Below are 27086 nucleotides of genomic sequence, written 5' to 3' on the forward strand. Positions count from 1 at the left end.
TGGTAGTATCTTTAGAGATCATGATATCAAATCAATGAATCTTCCATCAAATGGTTCGTTGGTTCGTAAACAAAGTAGCTTCGTTGCTGTTGGGTAATCGTTTTAATACTTTTTCTAGCGTGTCCTAGTACTAACCCTACATTTTCTTCGCATCGTTTTTGGGCCTAAATATCGCTCATCAAATATTTTGGTCTTATTTACTAATCCGATATCGAAGTAGTAGTGTGTGTCAACAGGAATTCTATATAACCTGGTACAGTGGTGACTCACACTCCCTCGTTCCCCGGCCTTACTGATAGCCATTAGTAAGGCCTTTTCCTGACCTGATCTTGCTAAATATTTAACATTTTCTTCTGTAGAAACCGGGCCAGTCATGCGTCTTAATCCTGTTACGGATGAGGGAGTCTCTCACTGGATGAACAATGATGTTGGTCATGGAGGAAGTCTCAAGTGAAGGTATAAGATGTTGTTAGCCAGGGAGGAAGTCTTAATGAGGTACTCTGGGAGGCGGTCACACATGAGCACACAATATGCCAGGCTGGGAGGAAGCGTAAAGCACTACGTGTTCAAGGTCCGGGAGAAGTCTTAAATGAATGGTCCGGGAAGAGGTCTTCTGTGAATGGTCCGAAAAGAGGTCTTGTGAATGGCCCAGGAAAAATCTTGAGGAAGAAGAAAAAAGTTGTTGGTGACGGAGAGAGATGAGAATAGAGGAGTTCTTAAAGTTGGGAGGCAGGATGATGGTAAATGGTTGTGAGAGAGAAGCTGATGGAAGGTGGAGTGGGACGTCGTCCCGGGTGGAGAGGCAGCACCTGGTGGTGAGGGATAAAGTCTTACACAAGGGAGTCATAGTACTGGTGGAAGAAGGCAGGGAATACCATCCTAGTTCTATAATATCACACACGGTCGCCTCACACTACCATCTGCTGTACTCTCTCTACCTTACCCACATCAGTGTCAACATCTCTTGTATTACTTGCCATGTATACTTCTCGTGGAACCTACCAGTTCGACCGTTGTTTGACTTCACCGGAACGACAGTCATGTGTTACTTACTGGAAGTCCATTTGTAGAAGTCAAACTTATCACAACAATTTAACTACTAGTAAATATTAAAGTTAGTTACCACAAGTTGGCAGGTTCAGGAGGGAATAATTGGAGTACCAAGTGTCTACTCCAAGTCTGGACACGTAATACCATTTACAGTTTTAAAGAGTGAGAACAAGGGCTGCCAAAGACGTCCATCAACAGAAAGGAAAACTAATACGTCATCATAACTATCTTAAGAATAATATCTGTGAGGAGTTGTAGAGTAAGAACACAGCTCTCTTGCCCTGGCATCAAGAGCAAGGACACGTACGTGCCAGTCCTGAGGTTAAGAGCAAGGACAATGATGTCCCTGTCCTGAGACTGAAACTAAGGACAGCCACGTACTTGCCCTTAGATTAAGGGCAGCAACAGTGACCTCCTGCACTGAGATTAAGAGCACGAGTAACCACTTACCTAGGGGCATCGTTGACCAGGGCGAGCTTTCCGAAGTCGTCTCCCTCGTGTAGGGTATTGACGACTCCCTTGCCATGGATGGCCACATTGACGGAGCCTCGCAGGATGATGTACCAGGACTTTCCCTCAGACCCCTGCTGGAACACTGTCGGCGAAACGTGTGTCAAGTTACTAGGACAATGGAGAGAGCAGAGAGGGCGTGGATGCAAGGGTGTGGGAACGGTGGGAAGGTGAGGTGGTCGTATGTGGAGGGAAAGGAATGATAATGTGAATCCCTTGCTTGTCTTCTTCACCTCCTCGTCTACCTTCCTCGAGGACAGACATATCTGCTCCAGCAACACGAGCATCCAGGTCAGGTTCCCACATCTTGGACTCTCTCAGAGCAGGGGTTGTCATGTGATACCTTCTTTGTATTGACCTCGTGTGTCACGTGAAATTATTAATTTTGTTTGCTATGCATCAACATAATGTACATACACACACAATATATATATATATATATATATATATATATATATATATATATATATATATATATATATATATATATATATATATATATATATATATTCAAGAAAGACTTCACAGTCAAACAGTGAAATATAATGGGAGAAAATGTTTGGTGTGTTCCGTGTAACAGTAAGAAAGGCTGAGGCGGAGGAAGGAACCTGAGCCATCAGCATTCAGTTACCCACATTAGGATGGCCCTCAATCATACACATCCGGACGCACTCACTTCCCCTCCTCCCTCTCAGGATTCTCCCCTGGACAGAGAGGGTGGCGGGGAGGGGAAAGACGGGGAGGGATTGTATGTGTATAATTACCTAGTTGTACTGTAGGGGGAGGGAGGTCTACACTCATGAGGCCCATCTCTTGTACTGTACGAGGAGAGAGAGTTCTACACTCGTGAGACCCCATCTCTTGTATTGTACGAGGAGGGAGGTCTGCATTCGTGAGACCCCATCTCTTGTATTGTACGAGGAGAGAGTTCTACACTCTTTGGGCCCATCTCTTGTACTGTATGGGGAGGGAGTTTTACACTCGTGGTAACCCATTTCTTGGGCATTATCTACTATCGTACAACTCCTGACATATATGTATGCTGCCTGCATTAACCATGTTCTGTCATTCTACTCTAATCATACATCATCTTATACTATAGATATCTTTTTTTTCTTAAATCATTTTTAGAAAAGAATTTCGCTTGTTTTAATGCTATGTCCTCTGATGTTCTATTCCTAGATCTAAATGAATCTAAGAGATTGTATGATGACATAGAATGTTCAAGAAATGGGGCTCCACGAGTGTAAAACTCCCTCCCCTTACTGTACACACACACACACATACACACACACATACACACACACATACACGCACACACATACACACACACATAAATGCAAGAAAGACCTAATTTCATGTAATATTGGAAAAAATTATAAAGTAATACCAAGTAATCTACATGTACTACTACTACTATTATTGTACTACTACTACAACTATATTGACAACAAAAAGACGTTGTTTATAAACATGATCGTATGTAAGGTCGTGAGGACCACTACCTCACCCGCTGTCGAGCTTATGTGGCAGTGATCTAAGGAAGAGCAACTGGCTCACTACTGAGAAACATTTACTAGTGATGTGGCGAACACGAGCGACTGGCTCACTGGTGGTGGTGGTGGTCGTCACGCGCTCGTGAGCGTTACGTATGACATGCCAGGCAGGAGGGGGAGGGGAGGGGGGGTAAACTGTGTCATCGTGGGATCAGACGGAGATGCTGACATCACGAGTGAGTTTGTCTCTCGCCCGGGTTATACGTGGCTGACCAGTTAATGACTCATGGCTCGTGTATGGATGACTCTAATACTGACGGAGACTTGGGACTAAGAAAGGGACACATACACACACGTGAACTTACATATAGTTCCTTCCCTGGAATGGGACTCAAACTTGATGACAGAGGCCAACTCCCACTTGACGGAGTTGGAGAGATGGGAAAGAGCCTTGAGGTGGAGCAGCTCCTCGTAGATGAGCTCCTGATCCTCGATGGTCCGTTCGTGGCTCCTGTTGGGGAAGGACAAGTTATGATGGTTTTTGTTATGGACGGGAGAGGTGGGCCTGTCATTTACAGTTGTATCGCTAAGTCAAATATTGGAATACGACTGTAGGTGGGCAGGGCTTGTGTGCCCTAAATGACTCAAATGTAATGTGAAAAATGTAAGTGAATATGGGAGATTAAATCCTCACTTTTACCCATGGAGAAAGACTACATGTGTGTGTGTGTGTGTGTGTGTGTGTGTGTGTGTGTGTGTGTGTGTTATAGAAGAGGTTGGCAAAGGACTCACGGCTTCCTTAAGATCATCCTGAGCATGGAGTCTGGGGCCCGCTGCTGGAGGTAGGCCAGAACGGGCGTGAGCCTCTCCTCGGCCTCCCTCCGTTCGCCTGGGGACGGGCTGACGGGAGGAATGCCAGGGACGGAGGACGCGTCCTCCAGGAATCGGTAGAACAGGTACTTGTCACGGAAAGGCTGCTCGCCCGTCACTGTGAGGGAGACATTGTTGATAAACTAACCTTGCGCACATCTTGCTGAGGGTGTAGAGACCAGGTATGCTCAAAGGTCTTTGTACACTTCATCCTCAACCCCTGCCTTCAGGAAACGATCTCAACATTATTCTCAGTACCCATCATCTTCCTAAGAAAAAACAGAATAGTTCCCGTCTCCTTACATAGCCCCAGGCGGAGCTAACGTTTCTCTCCTCTCACACAAACAACTCTTAATGTTTACAAAAATTTCTAAGTAATCCAGTGCAAGATAACCTAGAGGTTTGTGGGTACCAGATGATAACCATTAACAACATACTCCATGTGAGAGGATAACTTATTTAGTTTTGGAGTTAGTTTTAGTCAATTTCATCTTTAAACTTGACGAAGACAGAATATGTAATTAATTTTCAAGTGTGATCAAAACCTAAAAGGTTCCAACACTCGAAAATGAGTTACGGGTCGATAGATAATCATCTCTAGAAAAGTCATGACAATCCAACATTACTCAACAAAGATACAGATCAGAGACTGTAGCTTGAGACGCAGGTTCTGTCGTTCAGAGGATCAAGACTCAGATGCAGCTTCGAACTCGATTTGTGAACCAGCGAGTCACTTTCCTCCGTCTGATGAGATCCGACTTTATCCAGCGACGCGAGTTAACGTAAACAAGTTTAAGACTTAATCATTACCTTAACTACGATCACCAGATTAGGCTCAAACTTCGACCATACCAAACAGTGACTGATAAACCTACTAATCTCAACAAGTCTCGTCAAAACCATCATGACTCAGAAAAGTTTAACAGTAATACAAAAATCAAAAGGTTCGGGCGGGTTACAGGAACAACATTATGGTCCTTCCTGTACTACAGCTCTTGTAAATAAAGCCACACTGGGTGGCTCTGTGCGGCCCTTCCCACAACAATGTTCAACACACAACCGAGTTCTGTTAAAGAAGTCCTTTAGTACCGCTTTTCATAAAGAACCGTATGCAATGTATAGAATCCCCTGGCAGGATCAGAGGAACTACTGAGATGAGCAAATGCTCACGGTGAGAAGAGGACTTTGATAACGTGGCAAGGAACACATGGGATGAAGAACAGCTGGAAAATTCAGGCTAAGTTGAGTCTGTCCGAGTATACTGGACGGTGGGATACCGTAGACTGTCCGTCTGTACGTAGGTGCACGTTAGTCACGGTAACTACGTTCACAAGAGAATTCGTTGAATTTTACGTTATCTCTGGGATGTCTGCCTCATCGTAGACCATCAGAGGAGCGACAAGAGCTAAAGAAACAACAACAAAGCTCCCTCTGGTGACAGGCAACCCGCAGTAAAGTCTCTATTGACTCTCAGCTCTTACATGTGAGGAACACGACACCCATGTTTATGGGCGTATGCAGCAATAGTGTCACAGGCGGTCCATGCCTGGTATACGTAGGGGAACGTAGCTCTGCTCCTCAACCATGTACTACCCATCGTACTACTATAGGGTTTACGTGTACGACCGGTGATCATCACATACTCCTGGGAAGGAGGAAGTTATTTTTTCCGTAAACTTTCTACCAGGGTGAGAGTTACATCATACTAGAATCACAAGCTCTAGGGTGAAATACGGTGTTGATCGTATTTCATGAACAAAAATCGGTTTCAAATTGTTGTAGATTAGGAGACAACCAAACAAAGTGTGTAGAACATGAGGATATATGGGCGTGGAGGCTGGGTTGATACCTCTTGGCTACTGACGTTCACATCATCCAGCAACATACACACGGTGGATGATGCTGGTGGCGTGTGGCTTCACCCAACACCACGAGTAATGTTCTCACGAGGTTGTCTTCTGGATGTGAGCCTCACTGTCGACGAGGAAGCTTATGAAGACGAGCAGCACCGCTCGCGGAATGCGGACTTCGTCTATTGCGCTCATAGAGCAACCTATTCAGAGAAGGTCTTGTTGGTCAACAATCGCCTGGAGCTTCTGTACGATCACAGTCGTGAAAGGCAGCTGCTGCTGCTAGAGTGTGCTCCTCCTTGTTATTCATCCTCAGTGACGACTGTCCTCACGGCAGGGGGAACCATCCTAACTCATCCAAACTAAACATCTCGTGGAGCTGGACAACGATGAATCAGGCGTAGTCCCTGCCTCTCACCCCTCCACCTCCCTTGCAAGTGTGGCGGTGTAGGACCTTACACACGGCGACCACCGCCATTCTGAGAGCAAGAGACAACAAACGACCTTCATCACTCACAATTCTAGAGGGACCTCTGGCGTACGTACGGCAACCTAAAGAATGACTTTACCGTCTGGAATGTTGTATTATCGTCCTGAATGATTACTTTAGGTTTGACTGTATTTATCAGAGCGGAGAGAGAGAGAGAGAGAGAGAGAGAGAGAGAGAGAGAGAGAGAGAGAGAGAGAGAGAGAGAGAGAGAGAGAGAGAGAGAGAGAGAGAGAGAGGATTAGCGTATTGGCATAGGTGAAAATTTAATATAACATTAATCAACAGATCTGAATCTAACAATGGAACAAAATTGGCCGGGATGGAGGAGAACGTGAAAAAGAAAAAGAAATAGTTCTCACTTTTACGACGCATATGCTCCACCCTAACCCTACTATGGCCCATATGCTCCACCTCCGCCTTACTATGACCCATATGCTCCACGGAGGCTTTACTACGGCCCATATGCACCCCCCACCACTGCCTCCTCTCCAATTCGAGTAGATAAATCCATCATGGAGATGTGGGCTCCGCGGACAATGGTTAACGCCTTCACGTGAGCCACCTTACCCACACGCTCCACACAGTAACAGTCAAAAGGCAAATTTACCATACTTGGTGGGTGGGTAAAACTTCTCAGACATATGCATAACCAAGGAGAAGCTTATCACAATTGCCTTTCAGGACATGAAACATTGAAAGCTGACACGATCGAATAAACTTTATTCCAAATCCTCCATCATCCTGGGATACCCACCAAACTTCGACCTATGGAAAGTACATGTTGGGAGAAGTTCCTGATTGGGTGGACGTGCGGGCCAATCACCCTCAAGATACACAGCAGCTTAACGACCCTCCTTAAGCCAGGACGTAACTCACTTACTGCCAGGAATGGCGGACGGAGCACGGCTGGCGGCAAGGGAGAGAGAGAGAGAGAGAGAGAGAGAGAGAGAGAGAGAGAGAGAGAGAGAGAGAGAGAGAGAGAGAGTAAATACACATGATGATTTGTATGAGAACCAGTGTCGCTGATGTCAACAATTAGGTACGTACCTGCCGTTGTGTGGGACCCTCTCTGATGTTATCAACACCACGATGATGAGACCCATCAAGGAGGCAGACACCACATCACGTATCAAGGTACACGTCATAAGGACGTTCCAGCAGCCTCTGGTGGCAGTGTTCACAAGTAAGAATCCTCACTATGTAGAGAGCCAGCATGACAAAATGTATCAGGTCCTCTTCACATCATCCCCGTCTTTCCCAGAGTCGGGATGTTTGGGCGCTCGGTGGGTTAGGCCAGTCCCCATCTCTCAAAACCGATCAACCGACATTAGTGAATGTGGCCAGAATGTGGGGATGAATCTGCGTCTTATAAAGACATGACAGGGGTCATCACAACCAGTCACTGTAGGTTGTCAAGTTTCCTAGGCCAACCAACAACTGTAGTTACCAACTTAAACAAAGCAGTTCAGGCGGAATGGCTCCAGGTCCCAACCAGCAGTCAATTTTCTATAAAAAATACTGCTGTGTTGACCAAGTCGTGAGGTTTATCATTACCAGCATCTGATGTTAACATCTTGAAGGGTAAATACAGCAGCCTTGTGATAATACAGGAGGGCTCCCCAGCACCGATGACTTTACTGTGGGAGGCGTGTGGCACCCCCCCCTCCCCAGTGCCAGCCAGGGCCCTACTCTCACCTCGTTATTCGTCTTGTCACTCACTATCATTCCCCACCGTCCCTACTCGCTTCGCACGTACTCATCCCTACCACCACAACGCCAGCCCCTCCACCACAATGACTGTCCTCCCGCGCCCACGCTCCACTATACTCTCTTCCCTCACCACGCTCCCTCCCTCCTGACATGCTTCACTCTCCCTACTTCCTCACCATGCTCCCTTCCCTCTTGATATGCTCCAGTCTCACTACTCCCTCTCTCCTGACATGCTCCACTCTCCCTACTCCCCCACCATGCTCCCTCCCTCCATACTTTCTCATCCCTTACTTCACTCCCCCTCACTGTCTTCCCCACATCCTGTTCCTTCTCTCTTCACTCTCCTCCCTAGCCTCGTTTTTTCTTTTCTAGTGATTCCCTTTCCTCTCTCTTGTTCCCTGGTTCATCTCGTTATCTATGATTCTCTCTTTTTCCTCACTCTACTCCCTCCCCTCTCCCCTCTCTCCCACCAGTATCATTGACACCATTCCACTGCCTCACCTTCCTCCACAGATTATCATGTTCCCCTCTTCCATTCCTTCAGCAGCCTTACCTCTCCCTCCCCCATCCTATGTTCCACTACCCCCCACCCTTCCATTCCCAGCGCTCCTTTTCTCCCCAGTCTTTCTCCCCAGACTTTCCCCTCCCCCCTCCACTATGCTCGACCAGTGGTCTGGTGCCTTTTCAGAGAAGCGTGATGGATGGGTGTCACGTTCACAGCAGAAGACCACAGGACCCCAGTGTCATTCTGTGCTGGAAGGCAGCCCTTCATACTTAACTCCATCTCTTACCCTCCAGCTTAATCATACGTGTCTCACCTCATACTTTATCAAGCGTCACTCTCTCCGTACATACCTCCAGCAGACACTCTAAGTTAACTAGAAGGATTAATGTTCCTTATTGGTAATTTTTGCTCTGGGCAGACTCAGTTTCCTTTGGCGGCCTTGTAGGACATGTGACTCTTCACCTTCCGAACAACAGTTTTCCTTTCATTCAAGTTATGTGCATAAACGGTTGTGAGGGTATACAGTTACGTCTCCATTCTGTTAGACCTAATACTCAGAAAATCGAAAGAAATTCAGTTCTATCAATTATGAAATCTTTTTTGAAGTACAGATTCTAAGAGAAGTATAACAGATTGATGTCACAGCCAAGCAATACCAGCACTGACACAGGAACATTGAAACAATGAAAGAGAAACAAAGTCTGAAATGTCTCTGGATCCGAAAGCTGTAGATTTCCTGGATAGATTAGTTCATCTCATAACGTAACCAAGTCTTGGCCCTCCAGGTATTCGTTTCAGCAGTGTATCATATACGTGTACAGTCGTGGATCATCTCGTATCAGGATGCTGATGGCAGCAAGTAACGCTGCGAACAGAAACCTGAATAAGACTCCGAGCGGACATCAGAGACTACGGCGTCTCGTACCTCGATAGCGATTGGTGTCGGAGAATAAGATGGGATTACATTTTCCGATTCCATGGACGAGTATAAAGGACGTGGTGGTGCCTTGTGTGGGTTAACCATATTACGTCTGACTTAGGGTCCGCCAGTACATGGTCTCCTGTGTGGGATGATCATATGACGCCCGTCTTCAGGGCCGTCAGTAGGTGGCGCCTTCTGTAGGTTAATGTTGATCACCGTGGCTCATGGTCCACCAGGGCAGGAACTCTGATTGCATTCGATATTACCTTCTCGTCATTGTGACTGACACAGTTCGAGCGAGGCATGCCCCAATCAAAGCCATCTCGATGATAGGGAAAAGAGTAAGAGAAAAAGAAAAGAGGAATTACATAAGGATCCGCAGGGTTTTGTACACCTGACTCATAAATGTAGAGAGGTTATGGGAAGAGGGAAAGACGAGGGGTCGAAGAGAATTTCACAGCTCAGGTTTCCCAGGGAAGAAAGCGGTATCGTAACGGTCAAAAAGGCAACTGTTAACCCGTGAACAATATTCTGTAACATGTACAAAAAAATGAAATCTGGTACAATTGGTTTCTTTGTGTGGTATTCGGTCAAACTCAACGGTTGCTGCGCCTGTAATATGGTGTGAGGAGAGTCCTCTGTTACGATAACTTTCGATCTTTTCATAGTGCAAGTGTAATGTGTTTCTCCGCCAGTCCAATCTGGGCTCCTCAAAGCAGGGTTTGGCGACATGGCCCCCTGGGCCGTCATACGGGCTCTGAGGTCACACACACACACACACACACACACACACACACAGAAAACCGGAGCTTCAGCCTGAGCAGCTGATACATGTATTACGGTCTGATCAAAGTCTGAACATTTCTGAATTTCGTAGAGTGTTGGAATTACAGGGGAAAAGGAAGATTAAGAAATATCAAAACAGCAATGTAAATGGACTGTGTCCAAGTAGCGACCCGCCTGTTCACTGGTAATAACCTCTTACATTAAAACCTTAAACAAAGACCACTTTGTGGTTAACCGAAACGAAAATAACACATACTGATTATCAACGAGATTTACTAAGGTTAAACAGAAAACTGTTTCATACCAAACAAACAAATCTTGTATGAGTGGAGCAACGTGCTTCATGCTCACTGTGGCAGCTCCAGGCAGGGCTGGTCTACTGCCCAACCACCCCCACAGTGTCTCAATTTATGGCAAGGGAGGAGTGAGGCGTCCTTGATGATGAGGGGAACTACAGACATACGGGTATGACAAGAGTGAAAGGCTGGGACACGGGTCATCAGGACCGATGGGTTATGACAAGGCTGGAGGCTGGCTGGAGGTCGGTCATGCTAGTAATGTAAGGCTGGTTCATGACACGGCTTAGTCATGGCATGGACGGAGGTTGGGTCATGAAAAAGATGGGAAACGGAAAGGTCGGTCATGACGGGGGTCAGGTCGCACATGAAGAGAGGACTATATCTAGAGGGAGCCAGGGAGTGGCATGTCGAAGAGGGAGGGTCCAAGGAGCGGTGAAAGATGGCAGGCGAGGGCGGTAGTAGAGACGAGCGTCATGCAGCACGATGACGCCTCACACCACTGACGACAAGTCATGCAGGTCGCCCCAGTCATTGCTGAGGTGTCCGTCATGCATGGTGTGTGTGTGTGTGTGTGTGTGTGTGTGTGTGTGTGTGTAAGTAACTTTTAAACTTAGAAATGAATCAATGTTTGATGTTAGGAGTGAGTTGCTTATGTTTATGCAGGGTGGGTGATACCCTCTTGTTTTTCTTCAATATATAGACATGAGAAACAAAAGTAATAATATTCACAGTAAACAAAAGTAGAAAAAAAAGAAAAACTTGAAAGCCTTGCATGACGACCCTTTGGCTAGGTAGCCTACCGAGCGGGATCCCCGTACCACGACCAACCTGCTGGGAGACACCGGCGGCGGAGGGGCGCCACCACCACCCGTGCCCTCCTCCGCCGTGCGCGGGTAAACACAAGATCAAGTGGTAATGTTGAGTTGCAGAGACTCTGACGTGGGACAGGACCCAGCTGCCGCCACCCATCAAGACATTTGTGAAGCGAGTGCCACCTACTGCTTCCTACAACAGCAATAACATTATATATATATATATATATATATATATATATATATATATATATATATATATATATATATATATATATATATATATATATATATACATATATATATATATACTATCCCTGGGAATAGGGGAGAAAGAATACTTCCTACGTTTTCCCTGCGTGTCGTAGAAGCGACTAAAAGGGGAGGGAGCTGGGGACTGGAGTGCTTCCCTCTCTTTTTTTTTTCAATTTTCCAAAAGAGGAGCAGAGAAGGGGACCAAGTGAGGATATTCTCTCAAAGGCGCAGTCCTCTGTTCTTAGCGCTACTTCGTTAATGCGGGAAATGGCAAGTAGTATAAATATATATATATATATATATATATATATATATATATATATATGGGAGCGGGGGGCTGGAAATCCTCCCCTCTCGTTTTTTTTTTTTTAATTTTCCAAAAGAAGGAACAGAGAACGAGGCCAGGTGAGGATATTCCCTCAGAGGCCCAGTCCTCTGTTCTTAACGCTACCTTGCTAACGCAGGAAATGGCGAATAGTATGAAAAAGAAAGATATATATATATATATATATATATATATATATATATATATATATATATATATATATATATATATATATATATATAGTTTTCTGAATCATTTCTTGCTTAGGTTCTTGATGCGTTCTGTGTCTGATCTGTTGCAGAACACTGCTTTACATCGTTTTCTTCATATTGATCTTGTAAACTCAAAAGATTTACGAAAGATTTCCATTCCTCTTATCGTCTCCTTACACTTAAGTTCTCTTACTTTATTTACAATATTCATTTTTTATTTATTTTTCTTTTCTTGTCTGTTCCAGCAAATATCTTTCTAAAAGTGAGACTAAATTATGACGCATACTTCAACGTGGGTCTCACGTATGTTGGTGCATATCTTTTTGAACATGACTGTACCCAAGTACTCGAAGACCATTTCGACACTGACCAGCATATAGATTCACTTCCTTTTCAAATCTGCTTGTATGGTGTTCAGGTAACAAACTGTGTACTATCTTGACCGTACATTCGCAGTCCAACAAGCTTCTCAAGTGTCACTTGAGACGATAACCTAAGCTGAAAGGAACATGTCAACACAGCCATCATACCATTTAGCCATGATCTCTACATTCTTCGTGGACTTGGCCTCCCACACACTGGGGTTACTAGGAAAGTTGCACAAAAGGTCATGCAAGATTATCCTCAGTCCCTCTTACACCAGCTAACAAGAAGCTCACATGACATCTCGCATGACATGGGAACTCCCATATTTTTTCAGTTATCACCTCAACCTTATCCAACAGTTGGGGACGAAACTACAGCACTTTCCTTGCCACCGTTACCTTCGGACATCACAGATTCTTCGCTTTCGTAGTTTAGTTGGGCACCACAACTACATGTAGCACATTCGATCTCGTACACAAAAGAATACCCATTACAACTACTGAGACCATAATTAATGACTATACTGTTCGTCTATAAACTGTATTTGTCACTGTATATACTTTCCCCGTTGTATTTTCATTGTACAGATTCTATCACATAGTTGTTAACATTATATACAGTTGCCTATACCCCCCTCTGCATATGTAGAGGCCCATGACCATCTTTATACGTACATTTGTCCACATACCTCTATGTACATTTGGTAGTTCATATCCAACTCTAAGATATACACCATATCTATCAACATACACCAACTTGGTACCAAACCCAATTATATCAATGCAGAGGCTGACATCCACTTCATACACCAAGTAACACATATCCATACATTTCATACACCAAGTAGCCCGTATTCATACATTTCATACACCAAGTAGCCCGTATTCATACATTTCATACATCAAGTAGCCCATATCCATACATTTTATACACCCAACGGCACATAACCATCCATCTGCACATCATTCGAAGAAGACGACGCCCACTAACCGTGGTAGATGGCGCCCTCCTCCAGCAGAGCCTGTAACATGCCCGCCGCCTGCGACCTGGAGTGGACGGTGGAGGAGAGGGAAAGGAGCCATTCTGTCAGTTCTGTGCCCATGACGCACCTAGGCTGGGGACATCCACGGTGACGGCGATCACGCATAAGATGTGGAGCTCGGGCCACCAGTAACGTCCTCAGCACCCAGGCAGCCTCGCAAATACGTTCGCTGGGAGCCTGCGGGAGGAGAGGGGCAGAGAACACTTGGTAGATTACGATGATGGCAATCTATAGGATACGAAAGTTGGTGAAAAGTCTAGGAACCTCGAGAAGAGGGTTAGCGAACGTCTGGTGAATACAAACTGTTTTCAGAGCCTGAAAAGAAGAGTTGATTAACGTCTGACAGATACGAATCCAAAGAGCCTGTTGAGGAAATCACTGAACACCTGGTAAATACAATCATTGCGAACCTTTACAAGATGGCTGTGAACACGTCGAACTCTGGGACCCTACTGAATGGGTTCCGTAAAATCAAGGTTCACGAAGCTGGTTTGCTGGGCCGAGAACCGTTCTCTCGACATGTGTAAGGCTTCGTATTTGGTATTGTGAAAGAAGAGAATCCTAAAATTCGGGATCACTTGCTTTTGTTTCTGGCAATCTCAGACAGAGAAAAATGAAATAATAATGACGATGATGATAATATGATAATGAATATAGTCTAAACTAATCTAGATCAACATTCCACCCAATATGACATCATAACTTGACCTACGTTCTGTTCTTCTTTTGTAGATATTGCTTTAATTTGTGATACTAAATGCTCGCTGCTTGCGAACCTCCGTCACAAATTTGAAACAGTGATCGGCAAACCACTGCGGTTCATGTGAGGGTAGCCGTCTGCAACTCAAGGGTGCACCGATGGCGTTTCTGTTTCTTTCCTTACATTGATAAAGTTTGGAAGTCAATTTCGCACTGTAAGTAAGACCGAAAGATTACGTTAAAAACAATCTGATCTCTTCCCTTAAGGATATCTTCTGTGGTAGTTTGAGGCACAGTTGCCACACCTAAGAGAACGATGCCCAGTTGTAAGCTTATCTCTGATATCTTGATTTATCCAGCCTGAAGCCTGTTCATCTAACACATACTTTACTCTACATGTAGTGACGCATTATATAACTGAATGTATTACCTAAACCTACATCTTTCTTTCTGTATTCTATATATGTTTATAGATCACATATGTGATGAAAAGTAATAGTCATTAATATTCACCTTCGCCTCCCACCATATTGATGAACAACGGCGAGCAGATCACATGAAAGCCAGGTCAACAACACAATTGCATGATGGCTCACGTTACGCGACCTGGCTGGTTGGCCAATGGAAATCAACACCTTATTGACAAGTGAGGGAAGCAAAGGTTACAATCATGTTCTATGTCTATCTTTTCCCTATATAAGGCGATTTCCCCTCCTCACGTATCTTCAGCTGACAAGACCTGGTGAGGTGAACAATACAGCCAAGCGGAGCTGTGACGCGGGACTGCAGCCAGGCACCAGGCGTGTTGTGGTTATCTTGTGACAATGTCTGGCCACAGTACAGGCGAGCCCGCCACCAGCACGCCCTGGCCTCTGGTGTCGGATGACACACACTCAACTTCCAAACCCTGGCATGACCAATCTACTATGATATCCCATTAATATATATATATATATATATATATATATATATATATATATATATATATATATATATATAATCAACAGTTTACGGGGCGTTTTTACTATACGATCCATATCAGCTGAGGTATTTTGTTTCTCACAGTCTATCGACATCACTGATGCATATGATAAATGAAATAATAACATGATGAAGAAAACCTTGTTTGTGCAGCAAAGTACTTTGTGTCAACACTCACGAGGGAGTTTTGTATGTCCAAGAAAGGCATTTTGCTTAATCTTTTAAACATATATTTGGAATATGAAATGATGAATGGCTTCTTTTTACTTAAAATGATGATGTAAAACATCTGTGAATGCTTACTCGGGTCGACAAACACAGTAGAATTGTAAGACAAAAAATCATGAAATGTTTTATTACAGAATTCAATGTCCCACAAATATATCAATCCTAGCTTTGGAAGCATGAACGCGTAGCCATATACGTAGGCTTTGGAACAAATCTATTTTTCAAAAAAATTTAATGATAAACTTCTATTTTTGGAAATATAAAGAAAATTATCTCAATTTTTCCTCCAGCAGACAAAGACTAAATGAAAATGAAGCGAGAAATGAAAAATTTTAAACATACTCATTTAAATGCTTAATTACAGAAGTCAATGAACCCGAAAGAACATTTCATCCCAGATTTGTATTCATTACAAAAAATAAGCACTATATATACTAAGGTTCTTAATGAAATTGATATTACGAAGAAAAATAGTAAAAAACGCAGGCTATTCTTTATTCCAAACCATCTTTTTGTCTCAAAATTGAAAAATAATGAAAGGCTCAAATATTTCAAACGATAATGTGAAACATATTATAACGCTTCTTCTAACCAACGGTAACCAAATGAATACGAGGAGAACGATCATTAATTATCTTAAGCATATAATCACTGCAATACCTTCTTACCACAGCAATAGATTTCCCCAGAACTATATTTCATGTTCAGAGTCGTATTCAACTTAGAAACAATTCCTATTCTGAGGTCTTGAAGTAAATCCATTTTCAGAAGAAAAAATAGAAAACAAAAAAAAATGCAGGTAATGGTTCACAGTATTTTGATATCCAATTTTGAATATAACATAATAGAAAGATTCTATAATCAAAATGATAATGAAGAACATATAATAATGCTTCTTGCAATAAAAAATATGTTAGAAACGAAAAATCATGAAATATTTGAAGTATATAGTAACTGAAATGCTTTCTTACGAGACGAAATTGCCCCCACAATTATCATTATCAATGACAATACAAAATATCTTAAACTGCTTCCTCGTACCCACAATACACCACAACACCACACTAAACAGTGGCAGTGGTCATGGTAGCGCCTCGTCCTGGCAAGGGTAACTGAACATTACGTAACACAGACCAACTTATCTTCCTTAAACTCTCCAGATATGAAATATTTCTCTACATCTCTGGGAAATGACTGAGAGTTATTCGGCACTATAGCCAATACATATACCTAGAAAAATATAGATACATATATGTACTCTATATGTATTATATGTGAGTTATATGTAAGCTGTGTGTGTACAGGACCCGAGATTTGTTTAAGGGTGAGCGTATGGTTGCTTGTACTCCAGCTTACCTGGCTGGGACACATGGCTTCAAGCTCCGGCTTCAGGACTAAGTTGCCCGAGGAAGGCAAAATTCCGTTCAATATAATATGTTGTAATAAGATGAAGAGTTTTTGTTCACACACCATCATTAGGGAAAGAACTCTACAAGGTTATTCTCTTCGTTTGTGGAAGACCATTTGATACGAACAAGAAAATGTCCCAGATGCATCCATCTTGGAGGAAAGGAAAATCGAAAAGTATTGAGGAAATTAATCTGAATACCTCAGGTGTTTGTGTCTGTTTATAAACAGAGGAAAAGTTATGAGGGAAAGAAAAGATAAAAGGAGAGAATTCCACGACTCTTCTACTCAAGGAATAAAGGAAGGATCACGGCAGGCAGTCCGTCCCTGTGTGGCAGGTAGTCGCGTCCTCTCCGATTTTCAATTACCGTGGTCGTTGAGGGCGCTACTTCCCTCTCTCATCCTACCAGCACTAACTGACGTTCCTCGAGTAATCTCTTCCTTCTTTCTTTGAATGATCACACTTCAGCTTTTAATCTTATTCAGATTTTTATGCCATTGATTCAGCGTTTTCTTCCTGTCCTCCTTCTAACACTCATTCTTTTGCTCTTACTGAACATAGTTCTTCCCTTACAGAACATTGTTCTTCTCTTACATCGGGTCCTTGCAGCATCTTTGGGGAGGAGAGCAGTAACCTGGTCAACTATGATCCAGCTAAAACGCGATTTTACCTTATAATATTCAACTGTGTCACTGCTTTCCTTCCTTCAATTTCAAAGCGCTACAGTGCAACCCTATGATAACGTAAACAAACTGTGTATAAACGTATCTTTTACTCTGTCGTAGAAATCCCACTTGTGTGTGTGTGTGTGTGTGTGTGTGTGTGTGTGTGTGTGTGTGTGTGTGTGTGTGTAGGGTCTGCCGAAGACTTCTTGGGCATCTTTGAAACACAAACATGAAACGAGCCAATATAACTTCTTTCATCTAATCAAGAGAGGTAAATACCATTATGTTTCCTGGTCACTACTAAGTCTTTTCAGTAATCAAATCATATTGACAAAAGGTTCAGATTAATTTTTTATTATGTGACTCTGACTTGTAGACTTTATCTAACTATCTGTAAGTGAGTACGTGTAAAGTGTGCGGAGGGGGTTTCAGACTCATGAGGTCTCCATCTCTTGAACTCTTTTAGATGAGATTTTGTCATTCGGCAAGACTTGTGGTTAGCGCCGCTCACTTTTGGTACATCTAGAGTTAAAAGTAGTCAAGTGAAATGTGTTTCGAGTATTAAGAAAACATTGCAGAGAATGTGCATCTGTGGACTGAATGCTAATTACAAAAGGGTAATTAACAACAGTACAATAACAGACTTAGTTATCATTATAACAGTTGTGACAATAACTAAGGTATGATCACAATTCCAGATGTGTTCATTGCTACCATTACTTATGGTGAACATATTGGTAGTATAAACACAGTGGTAGTATGAACACAGTGGCAGTATGAACACAATGGTAATATGAACACAGTGGTAGTATGAACACAATGGTAGTATGAACACAGTGGTAGTATGAACACAATGGTAGTATGAACACAGTGGTAGTATGAAGACAATGATAGTTTGAACACTGATAGTATGAACTTATAAGTTATGGTACAGCTGGTAAGCATGACTCACCTCCACGATCGGGACAGCGGCGTTGCTCGGGGAGTCCAGTTCCTGCGAGCGTTGTTCCTCCACTTTGCTGCGGGTCCTTCTACCACCTCGCCGCCGCCCCATCGGCCGGCCCTTCACTCCTCCGTCCCCGTTCATTACACGTCCGGGAGCTTTGCTTCCGTTCATGTCTTCCTCTTCGTCTTCTTCCTCTTCCTCATCCTCTTCTTCATCTTCGTCTTCGTCCTCGTTGTCTCTCTCGTGTACCCTCAGATTTATTGCTGGTACAGTCACAATTTCATCGTCTTCGTCCTCTTCCTCAGCAGTGTCTTGGGACTCGCATCGCAGACGGAGTACAGCACTCCGTAGGCTGGTGCGCCGCGGACTAACGGAGGGGCTGTCGAAGCTAGAAGCCCTGGTTAAACTGGGTCGCCGCGGCCCATCCCTTGTTGGTGTTCCCTGCACAGGAGAAGACTTGGTGGGTGTACCTCTGGGTGTAGAGTTCCTCGAAGAAGAGTCTCTTGAAGGAGATTCACTTTTGTTCCTGCTATGAGCATCTCCTGATGATGAAGAAGGTCCGATATGGGAATTGCTTCCCTTATGAGAGACCCTGACGTCCCCCGTTGATCCTCCCCGGGTAATACTAAAGCCCCTGGGAAGAGTACTTGATCCCCTGGGGACTGACATGGAGCTACTTCTCTGCTGGTGGCCACCGGGTGTTCTCACAGGGGAGGAGGACGCGGCTCTGGTGGGCGAGACAGCAGAAGCACGACGGCCTTCTTCTCTCGGGACGGGTTCCCGTGGGAGTTCCCTCGGGGTGGCGGAGCGTCGACGTCGAGAGCCCACTCGTCGCCACAGGGCCCGTCCCTCCTCCAGGACTGATCCTGAGGCTGGCGAGGGAAGCACGTACCGCTAGAATAATCTCAAGGTAGTGCTAGTCATGATCACTGGGGTCACAATGAAGTAGGTCAAGCTCTACGTATCAACACGGCGGATTCTGGTTTAGTTTGAACAAAACAGTAAACACAATGACAGCCTCAGCTGAACTGTTGTGTGAGGCGTCAAACAAGACTAATGACTGAATCTAATCTAACGGTGATTTCTGAGTGAAAACAACCTGAATAACAAAGCCAGTGATTAATAATGATAAAAAACCCAGTCCAGGTCCTTTCCCAGGCAGGTGTAACTCGGGAAAGCTACAGGTCACTCCATTTCCTCTACATTCATTTGAAAAAGTTTTGAAAGTCATTCCTAATATTTATATATCAAGCAGTTAAAATGATGTTCGTGAGCAAACAGAAGCTGGCTTCCCGATCAAATGATACAAGAAAGCAACACGTAAAGAGACGGAAGAACAGTTGAATATTTCTACAACATAAGAGGAGTCATACCAACCTTACACATGAAGGTAAACAGAAAGGGAAATGCTGTGTCTGGCCTTACCTTCCTTCCTGCTTGAGTTGTAGACGACATCCTGCATAAACTCCTTGTTTCTCTGGAAAATACAAAAGGTGCAACCATTAGAAAGTAATACATTTATCTATGGGTAATACTTAAAGAACAGAAAGTGTCACATGCCACCTCAGGAGAAATGTCCTCTTTTACTGAAACCCACAACCAGCAAACATCTTTTCGCAGACGCGAATGTTGTTAATGTTATGGAAGTAGTTTACCATCTAGGCTTAAGGTGAGGACTTAGCATGGGTCGTGAAGGAGTGTCGCGGGGTGGTAATCACCCCAGGTGGGACGTCCTCCGTGACAACCACTGTATGGCTGGTCTTCCTGTGTACAGAGGTCACCCCACACTTTGTGGTCGGCGCAGCAACCTCACCCCCGCCCAGTGAGGAGGAGGGAGGATGCAAAATCAGTATACCCACTGCATATACCGAGATGCAGGTAAAAAAGTAGGTATATCTAACTCTGCCAGAACTAGCTGCTAGGGAAGCAGCGTATGTAATTACAATACGCTTAATACAATCGACAGAATTGTCTGGCGTCTGTAGCAGGAATTACCTACATGTAACTCCTACACCCGTTTTCTGTGTTCAGCCGAAAGGTTTGGATCGCCATGGTTGAAGATTAAGTGACGGGAGAAAAGGTTTACCGGGAGGGTCTCTACCTTCAGGTCAACCATGAAGACCTTTAACTCTCTGGGACGGCAGATGTTAAAACACAACTCCAACATCTATCTGGGACTAAAGCCTTGACATGAGGCGAGGTGGAGGACTGGAGTGGGAAGAGCACGATTGTACCAAACCTTACCATACTTATATCCGAATATTCTCATGTGATGATTAATACGATCAGAAATGGCTGCAAATAACCTTTGATCTGCTCCCATCGTCTTTTGACAACCCTCGCACGTCTGCTCTCACCGACGATCTAAAGTTTTCCCCTTCTGTTTACAACTCCAGAATCCTTGGCAGTAGTACCGTGCGAGTCATTCCAGTCGAGGTGTTAGAGTGGACACGTGAGGTGTGCTAAGACGCCCTCCACCTCCACATGTGCGAGGATAAGGCGGCCAGGTCCGGTTACATATCTTTTACCATCTAAAAAGGACAAGAACAAGTCGGCCGACGCCACCTGACCCATCATTACCCTACCGTCAGCCACCTCCTCTTTTGGTCGCCAGCCTAGACCACCTCTTCTTCGGGATTGGCGGCCGAGGTCACCACGCCCCTAGGTTCAGCTGCAGGGACCACATCCTCCCTGGGCTTGGAAGTGAGGGTAACCTGTTCCTCAGTCTGGAGGATTTAAGGAGGCAGGGAAGGGAGAAGAAGCAGAAGAGGAGAAGGAAGGAAATACGGAAGTGTGTGTGAGGATTGGGGATGCTTTGGCGTAAGGTGGCTTGCCTCCACACCTCCACAACAAACGTCCCTGTCACTATCTAAAGCTGCTGTCGTAGTCCTCATCACGCACGGCCCTACAATATCCACCTCCTCATTAACACAGGGTTGGCTCTGCCGGGTTTTGGCTCAGCCGATGCCTAGTATACCAAAGGTCTAGCCTATCCTGAAACCTGTACGACCTGAGTATAGTTCGAAAAATATTCACTGAATTTATGGCTTGACCTAAACCTATACAGATTCAAGTATAACCTGGTTGGACTGTGACTTCACCGTGACTTGGCTTTATCTGTACCTGCTCAACTGTGACTTCGTACCGTGGTTCTAAGCCCGGCTGAAGTCGACGACTAAAACTTGGCTTTCCATCTGCTCTGTTCGCTCCTCCTAAGCTTTAACCTTACTTTTGCATTTTGCGTACCTAAACCAACAGATTCTTCTGGCACGAAAATGTGCGAGTTTTCCTTCGGGTGAGTAATCTCATAGGTATACAAGACTCATTTGCAGTCAGTACTATTATTATGGTGTCACTCGCTCGCTCTCTGCACTCCCTTTTCTCACTTTCTGTCTCTCGCCCTGGGAAAATCTAGTCTTCATTTCTCTCTCTCTCTCTCTCTCTCTCTCTCTCTCTCTCTCTCTCTCTCTCTCTCTCTCTCTCTCTCTCTCTTCTAACATTGCAATGCAGGCACCATCCTCTTAAACGAATTCGAGGAATACCCACTGAGGGCACGACAGCATCAGCCGAGTTTATTTAACAATGACATTTTTGACTTGGTCTCCGTGATGCACATTCCTGATTCAAACACCTGAACCTCCGTGGCCGGACGATGTGACTGTGTACTCGATCTTGACGTGGTCTGGCATTCAGGAAACTGACTGTGATCCAAACAATCCTGGTGAGTACGATGAGAGTACGACAGGAGCGTGACTTGCCGCCTCCATCACCGTCATAACTGAACCAGATGTTAAGTTCTCCCTATTGAGGCTCTCTCCCACGTGATACTTTAGCTATAATGTATCAGTGCTCCTCTGCTCTCTGACCCACCTCATTCCTCATACAGCGTTCCTCTGCTCTCTGACCCACCTCCTTCCTCATACAGCGTTCCTCTGCTCTCTGACCCACCTCATTCCTCATACAGCGTTCCTCTGCTCTCTGACCCACCTCATTCCTCATACAGCGTTCCTCTGCTCTCTGACCCACCTCATTCCTCATATCAAGACTAAGTGTGATCTTTACACAACCACCCACCTCACACCACGTGACCACTGTATCCCTTGGTCCTACATCATCACTCTCGCCTCCAGCCTCATACACGGCCCTCACATCCTACTTCCCACCTCATACTTTCGCCTTTACATAAATCTTAAATTCATGAATATTTTAATCTAATATTTCCTTCATTTTTTCATCCTTGGCTACACAGCTGCCTCCTAACTCCCACACACACACACACGCAGCATATGAATCTGAAATTCAGTTTAATCATTCATCCACTTCCCCTTCTGAACTGCAAATCACTACCGGTCTGCACGTAGTAACTGGTATTACCACTACCGGCCTGTACGTGGTAACTGACCACTACCGGGTTGCACGTGGTAACTAGTATGACCACTACCAGCCTACACGTGGTAACTGGTATTACCACTACCGGCCTGCACGTGGTAGCTGACCCCTACCGGTCTGCACGTGGTAACTGACCACTACCGGTCTGCACGTGGTAACTGACCACTACCGGTCTACACGTGGTAACTGACCCCTACCGATCTGCACGTGGTAACTGTCCACTACCGGCCTGCAGTGGTAACTGTCCACTACCGGGTTGCACGTGGTAACTGTCCACTACCGGCCTGCACGTGGTAACTGACCACTACCGGCCTGCACGTGGTAACTGACCACTACCGGCCTGCACACGGTAACTGACCACTACCGGTCTGCACGTGGTAACTGACCACTACCGGTCTGCACGTGGTAACTGACCACTACCGGCCTGCACGTGGTAACTGGCCACTACCGGCCTGCACGTGGTAACTGACCACTACCGGGCTGCACGTGGTAACTTGTATGCACTCAACTAAAAACTTGCCTCTAGCGTTTGCCGAGCGTTTCCATGGCCTGAAATATCGTCCAGGTATAAAGATAGATAGACTGCTGCAGCCCTGCTGCCCCACCTACGGCAATCCGCTCCACCAACATTCCCTGAATACAACACTAAACCCAGACGGACACGATGCATTTACCGTGAAATCTCTCTGATGATTTTCGTTTAGAACAGATTCCTAGAATGAGGTTAATCTTTCACAATATGCCACTTCAATTCAGCAAGACATTACAGAGAATGTGACAGTACGTTCACCATGCCAACAGTTTACCTTCAATACTTCTAAACCCGCCATGGCACACAAGCATCATCACACCTGCCCACGTCCACAGTAACAACTATGCAACTACGCCTTTGGCTGCGAGCTGGAGATATCACACGACTCTCCCTCCATCAGTACACAACGGCAATTACACCATTACATTGATCTCAATGCACAGAAACCAGTACACTGCAACACTTGAGTCAGTACACAGAAGCTACAAAACCATGACTACCATCGACAGTACACAGTAACCACCAGTACACCATCAGTACACCACCAGTACACAGTAATCACCAGTACATCACCAACACACACCACTAAGGTTAACATTTCCCTAAACCGCTGGAGATGACAACTTCCTTAAAGAAGATCAATAAGAACACTGAACATTTCCCTGTACGTCACGCTGAGGACGTTGAGGACAACATCCCTCCAAGAACAGCAGAGGACTTGCCCCTCAGAGCTTGGTGAGGACGGCATGTCGTCCTCACACCACACTCAGGTAATGACACGTATGAGCGGCGTGTTACTGGGTACGACTGAGCGTCTGTTACAACCACAACAGCAGCAGCCAGGATCTCTGTTCTCCTGCCCTCTGTGTAAGCGATGGTCTGTCTGCTTCTAGCGTTTGCTCCTGTGTTCAACTTTTCATACGTCCACCTTTGCCGACATGACTCTGCTTCTCTGGAAAAGAATCAGGGAAAGAGAAAATATATCCTAAACCACAAGTGCCACCTGAAGTCTCCTCGGGACGCCCACACGTCGACAAATTCATAGCCACTGAGAGACAAGAGTTCAAAACAGACGCTTAAAGTTAGAACACGACCGTCGCTACCCACTCGCACAAGTATCACGAATTATAAATTCATGAAGATAAGGACATACCTTCGACGGTCGATACATAAGTAGTCGTCAAAGAGGTCAGTGACCCAATGATATCAGAACGAATCAACATGAGCACGTCCTCACAACACAGCATAAGACGTAAGATCATGTTTCAAAAAAAGTCTTGAATTTTTCTTTTGTGTTGCAGAATATGAGAAAACGAGAGACACACACTTCCGAACGAAATTACATTACTTGTACAACGTCGGTTTCAGATGTTACAGATGTGAATTCAGGCTAGAATTCACATTAGCTCATCTTGGACAAGACCCAGCAGGAAATAAAGGAGGTTTGCGTTCGTGAGTTTGTGTTTGTGGGATGAAAGATGTAAAGCCTGACACGGAAACATGACACTGGGCAGAGGGCGGAACCATGAGCTCTAGCCACGCCAGCTGAATGAATACGCTCAGGAAGACCGTCCCAGAGGAAGACATTAGCATAGTACAAGATACCCGGGTGAAGAGACATGAAAATCTCTCTTTCCTCTCTCGTCTTTACACACACACACACACACACACACACACACACACACACACACACACGCGAAGCCGTAGAAAGGCATCTGAATGAAAGATCTCACGTGAGGAGATTTTGAGAAACAGCTCAAGCTACGGATGCCGCGGACGCCCGACAGGACACCAGCCTCAGGGTGGGAACCACCTCACGGGAGAGACGCTGGACACCGGAACCTGAAGTAAGTTAAGCCGGATCTCCCCGAGGTTAGGTTAGGCAGCATCAGGCAGAGCAGGGTCAAGCTTGGTGTGTGGGTCATGCACAGGTTCCCATGGTCTTCATGTCTGAACTTATTTATAAATACGAGCTGGCGAAGTACAGTTCGCTCTTCAAATGTTACCATTTTCTTTCTGATTTTTTTTCTTCGTCGTATTCGTGTGCTCGATGCTCTTGGTCTTACTGGTGTGAAGTGACATTTTTGTGATCCTCGATTGAAAATACTTTTCTCTGATTTTGTATCAACAATTTCCTTCGGTGTTCACGACTATTGTTATCAATAATATTGCTTTTATTTAATTTTCTACTCTAGCCAGCTTTTTCAAGACTTTTTCTTGTCTTACTTTTATCTGCTCTGGCATTTATATAATTTCTCAACCTGACTGCAGTTAAACGTAGTTTAACTTAATAGAGCATAAATTGCTCCATTTTCCTCTGCATGTAGCGTTATAAGCCACTCTTCAAAATCATTGCTTCTCCTACTTCCTGTAGCTACACTGTAACTCTCACCTGAGGGTCGGGTTAACCCTTCAGTGTTACGTGTACACTGTGGACGAAGACAACACAGGTTTACTTCTGGACGAGTAACTGTAAAGAGATAGGTTCGTACCTGCCGTCTAGACGCGATCGATGGTCTGCTGTGTGTATATATATATATATATATATATATATATATATATATATATATATGTATTAAAACAATATAATCTACGCGCAACTGTTCGGTACCACCAGCTTCCCGCGGCTGCTGGACCAGCGCATGTCAACAGACGCGTCTTAAAACTGTGAATAATCTATGGTCCTCTTGACAGTACCACGAACACCACTTCACTGTTGGTTTGGCCTGAGACGGTAGACATTCCACACACACACAGACACACACACACCTCCTGCTGGTGAAAGTTCCGTACTGATAGATAGCTTACCTTGAGTGAGTCTCGAGTTCTCACCTTCATGTTATTGGTACATACATAATTCATGTTGCTTCCAGCATGCGGTAAAGACTGACCTATCTAGAGGTAGGCAGAGGCTAGATATGAAGAGGGAAGGACAGACCATCCTACGTAGAGTTAGGGAGAGGCTAACTATGTAGAGTTCATCAGTCAGGAGGCCGGTAGAGCCTGGCCCATGTGGGAACAGGTAGAGACTGGATATATAGAGGCAGCATGAAACGTTTCAACAATCGTAACCTTCTCTTTGTTCAGAAGACTATATTCTGTCGTAGTGGTGTATGAGGGGAAGAAAGCTCAGAACGGTACATAAACTTCTAATTGACACACAAACAATTTGCAGATAATCTTGATAATGTTGTTGTGGACTCTGACGATTACAAAACTGACAACGATGATCGTGATAATTAGGATTAATATTGAAATGATTAATGAGGATGATAGCAATGACTATGATTACGATTAATAATGAGGATGAAGTACAGAGTTATCACAATTACAACATGTTGTTGAAAGTGAAAATTTGCAACTCAGCTCAGTGAACCTGGCCGTCAATAAAAACTGAACTAAAGTTTCATCATAAGAAAATTTCTTTTTCTGCGTTGTAGGTGTTCTTCCTCAAAGTAGGCAGCATAATGCAAGGAAACTTTCACCAGTGGGTTTAAAACGTTGGAGGAAAACCTATGTATAAGGAAGAGGTATGATATACAGTGGGAGGTACAGCCATACAGGGTGACACGTATGATCACACACTGCCACAGGTACAGCCATACAGGGTGACACGTATGATCACACACTGCCACAGGTACAGCCATACAGGGTGACACGTATGATCACACACTGCCACAGGTACAGCCATACAGGGTGACACGTATGATCACACACTGCCACAGGTACAGCCATACA

The 27086-nt window shown here is 44.7% G+C and overlaps 1 protein-coding gene across 1 annotated transcript in view; it reads right to left on the reverse strand.

Moving 5' to 3' along the window:
* Epac (Exchange protein directly activated by cAMP) overlaps positions 1 to 27086 on the reverse strand; it is a 396150-nt gene that overhangs the window by 28621 nt on the left and 340443 nt on the right. The window contains exons 5-10 of the mRNA XM_071662355.1: positions 19853 to 19904; positions 18434 to 19299; positions 13449 to 13677; positions 3849 to 4044; positions 3422 to 3567; positions 1501 to 1645 (exon numbers count right to left, since the gene is read on the reverse strand). Coding sequence (XP_071518456.1) covers positions 1501 to 1645; positions 3422 to 3567; positions 3849 to 4044; positions 13449 to 13677; positions 18434 to 19299; positions 19853 to 19904 — 1634 coding nt within the window. The remainder of the gene's footprint in view (positions 1 to 1500; positions 1646 to 3421; positions 3568 to 3848; positions 4045 to 13448; positions 13678 to 18433; positions 19300 to 19852; positions 19905 to 27086) is intronic.

Source organism: Panulirus ornatus, chromosome 6, assembly GCF_036320965.1.
Source record: "Panulirus ornatus isolate Po-2019 chromosome 6, ASM3632096v1, whole genome shotgun sequence".
Classification (NCBI taxonomy): Eukaryota; Metazoa; Arthropoda; class Malacostraca; order Decapoda; family Palinuridae; genus Panulirus; species Panulirus ornatus.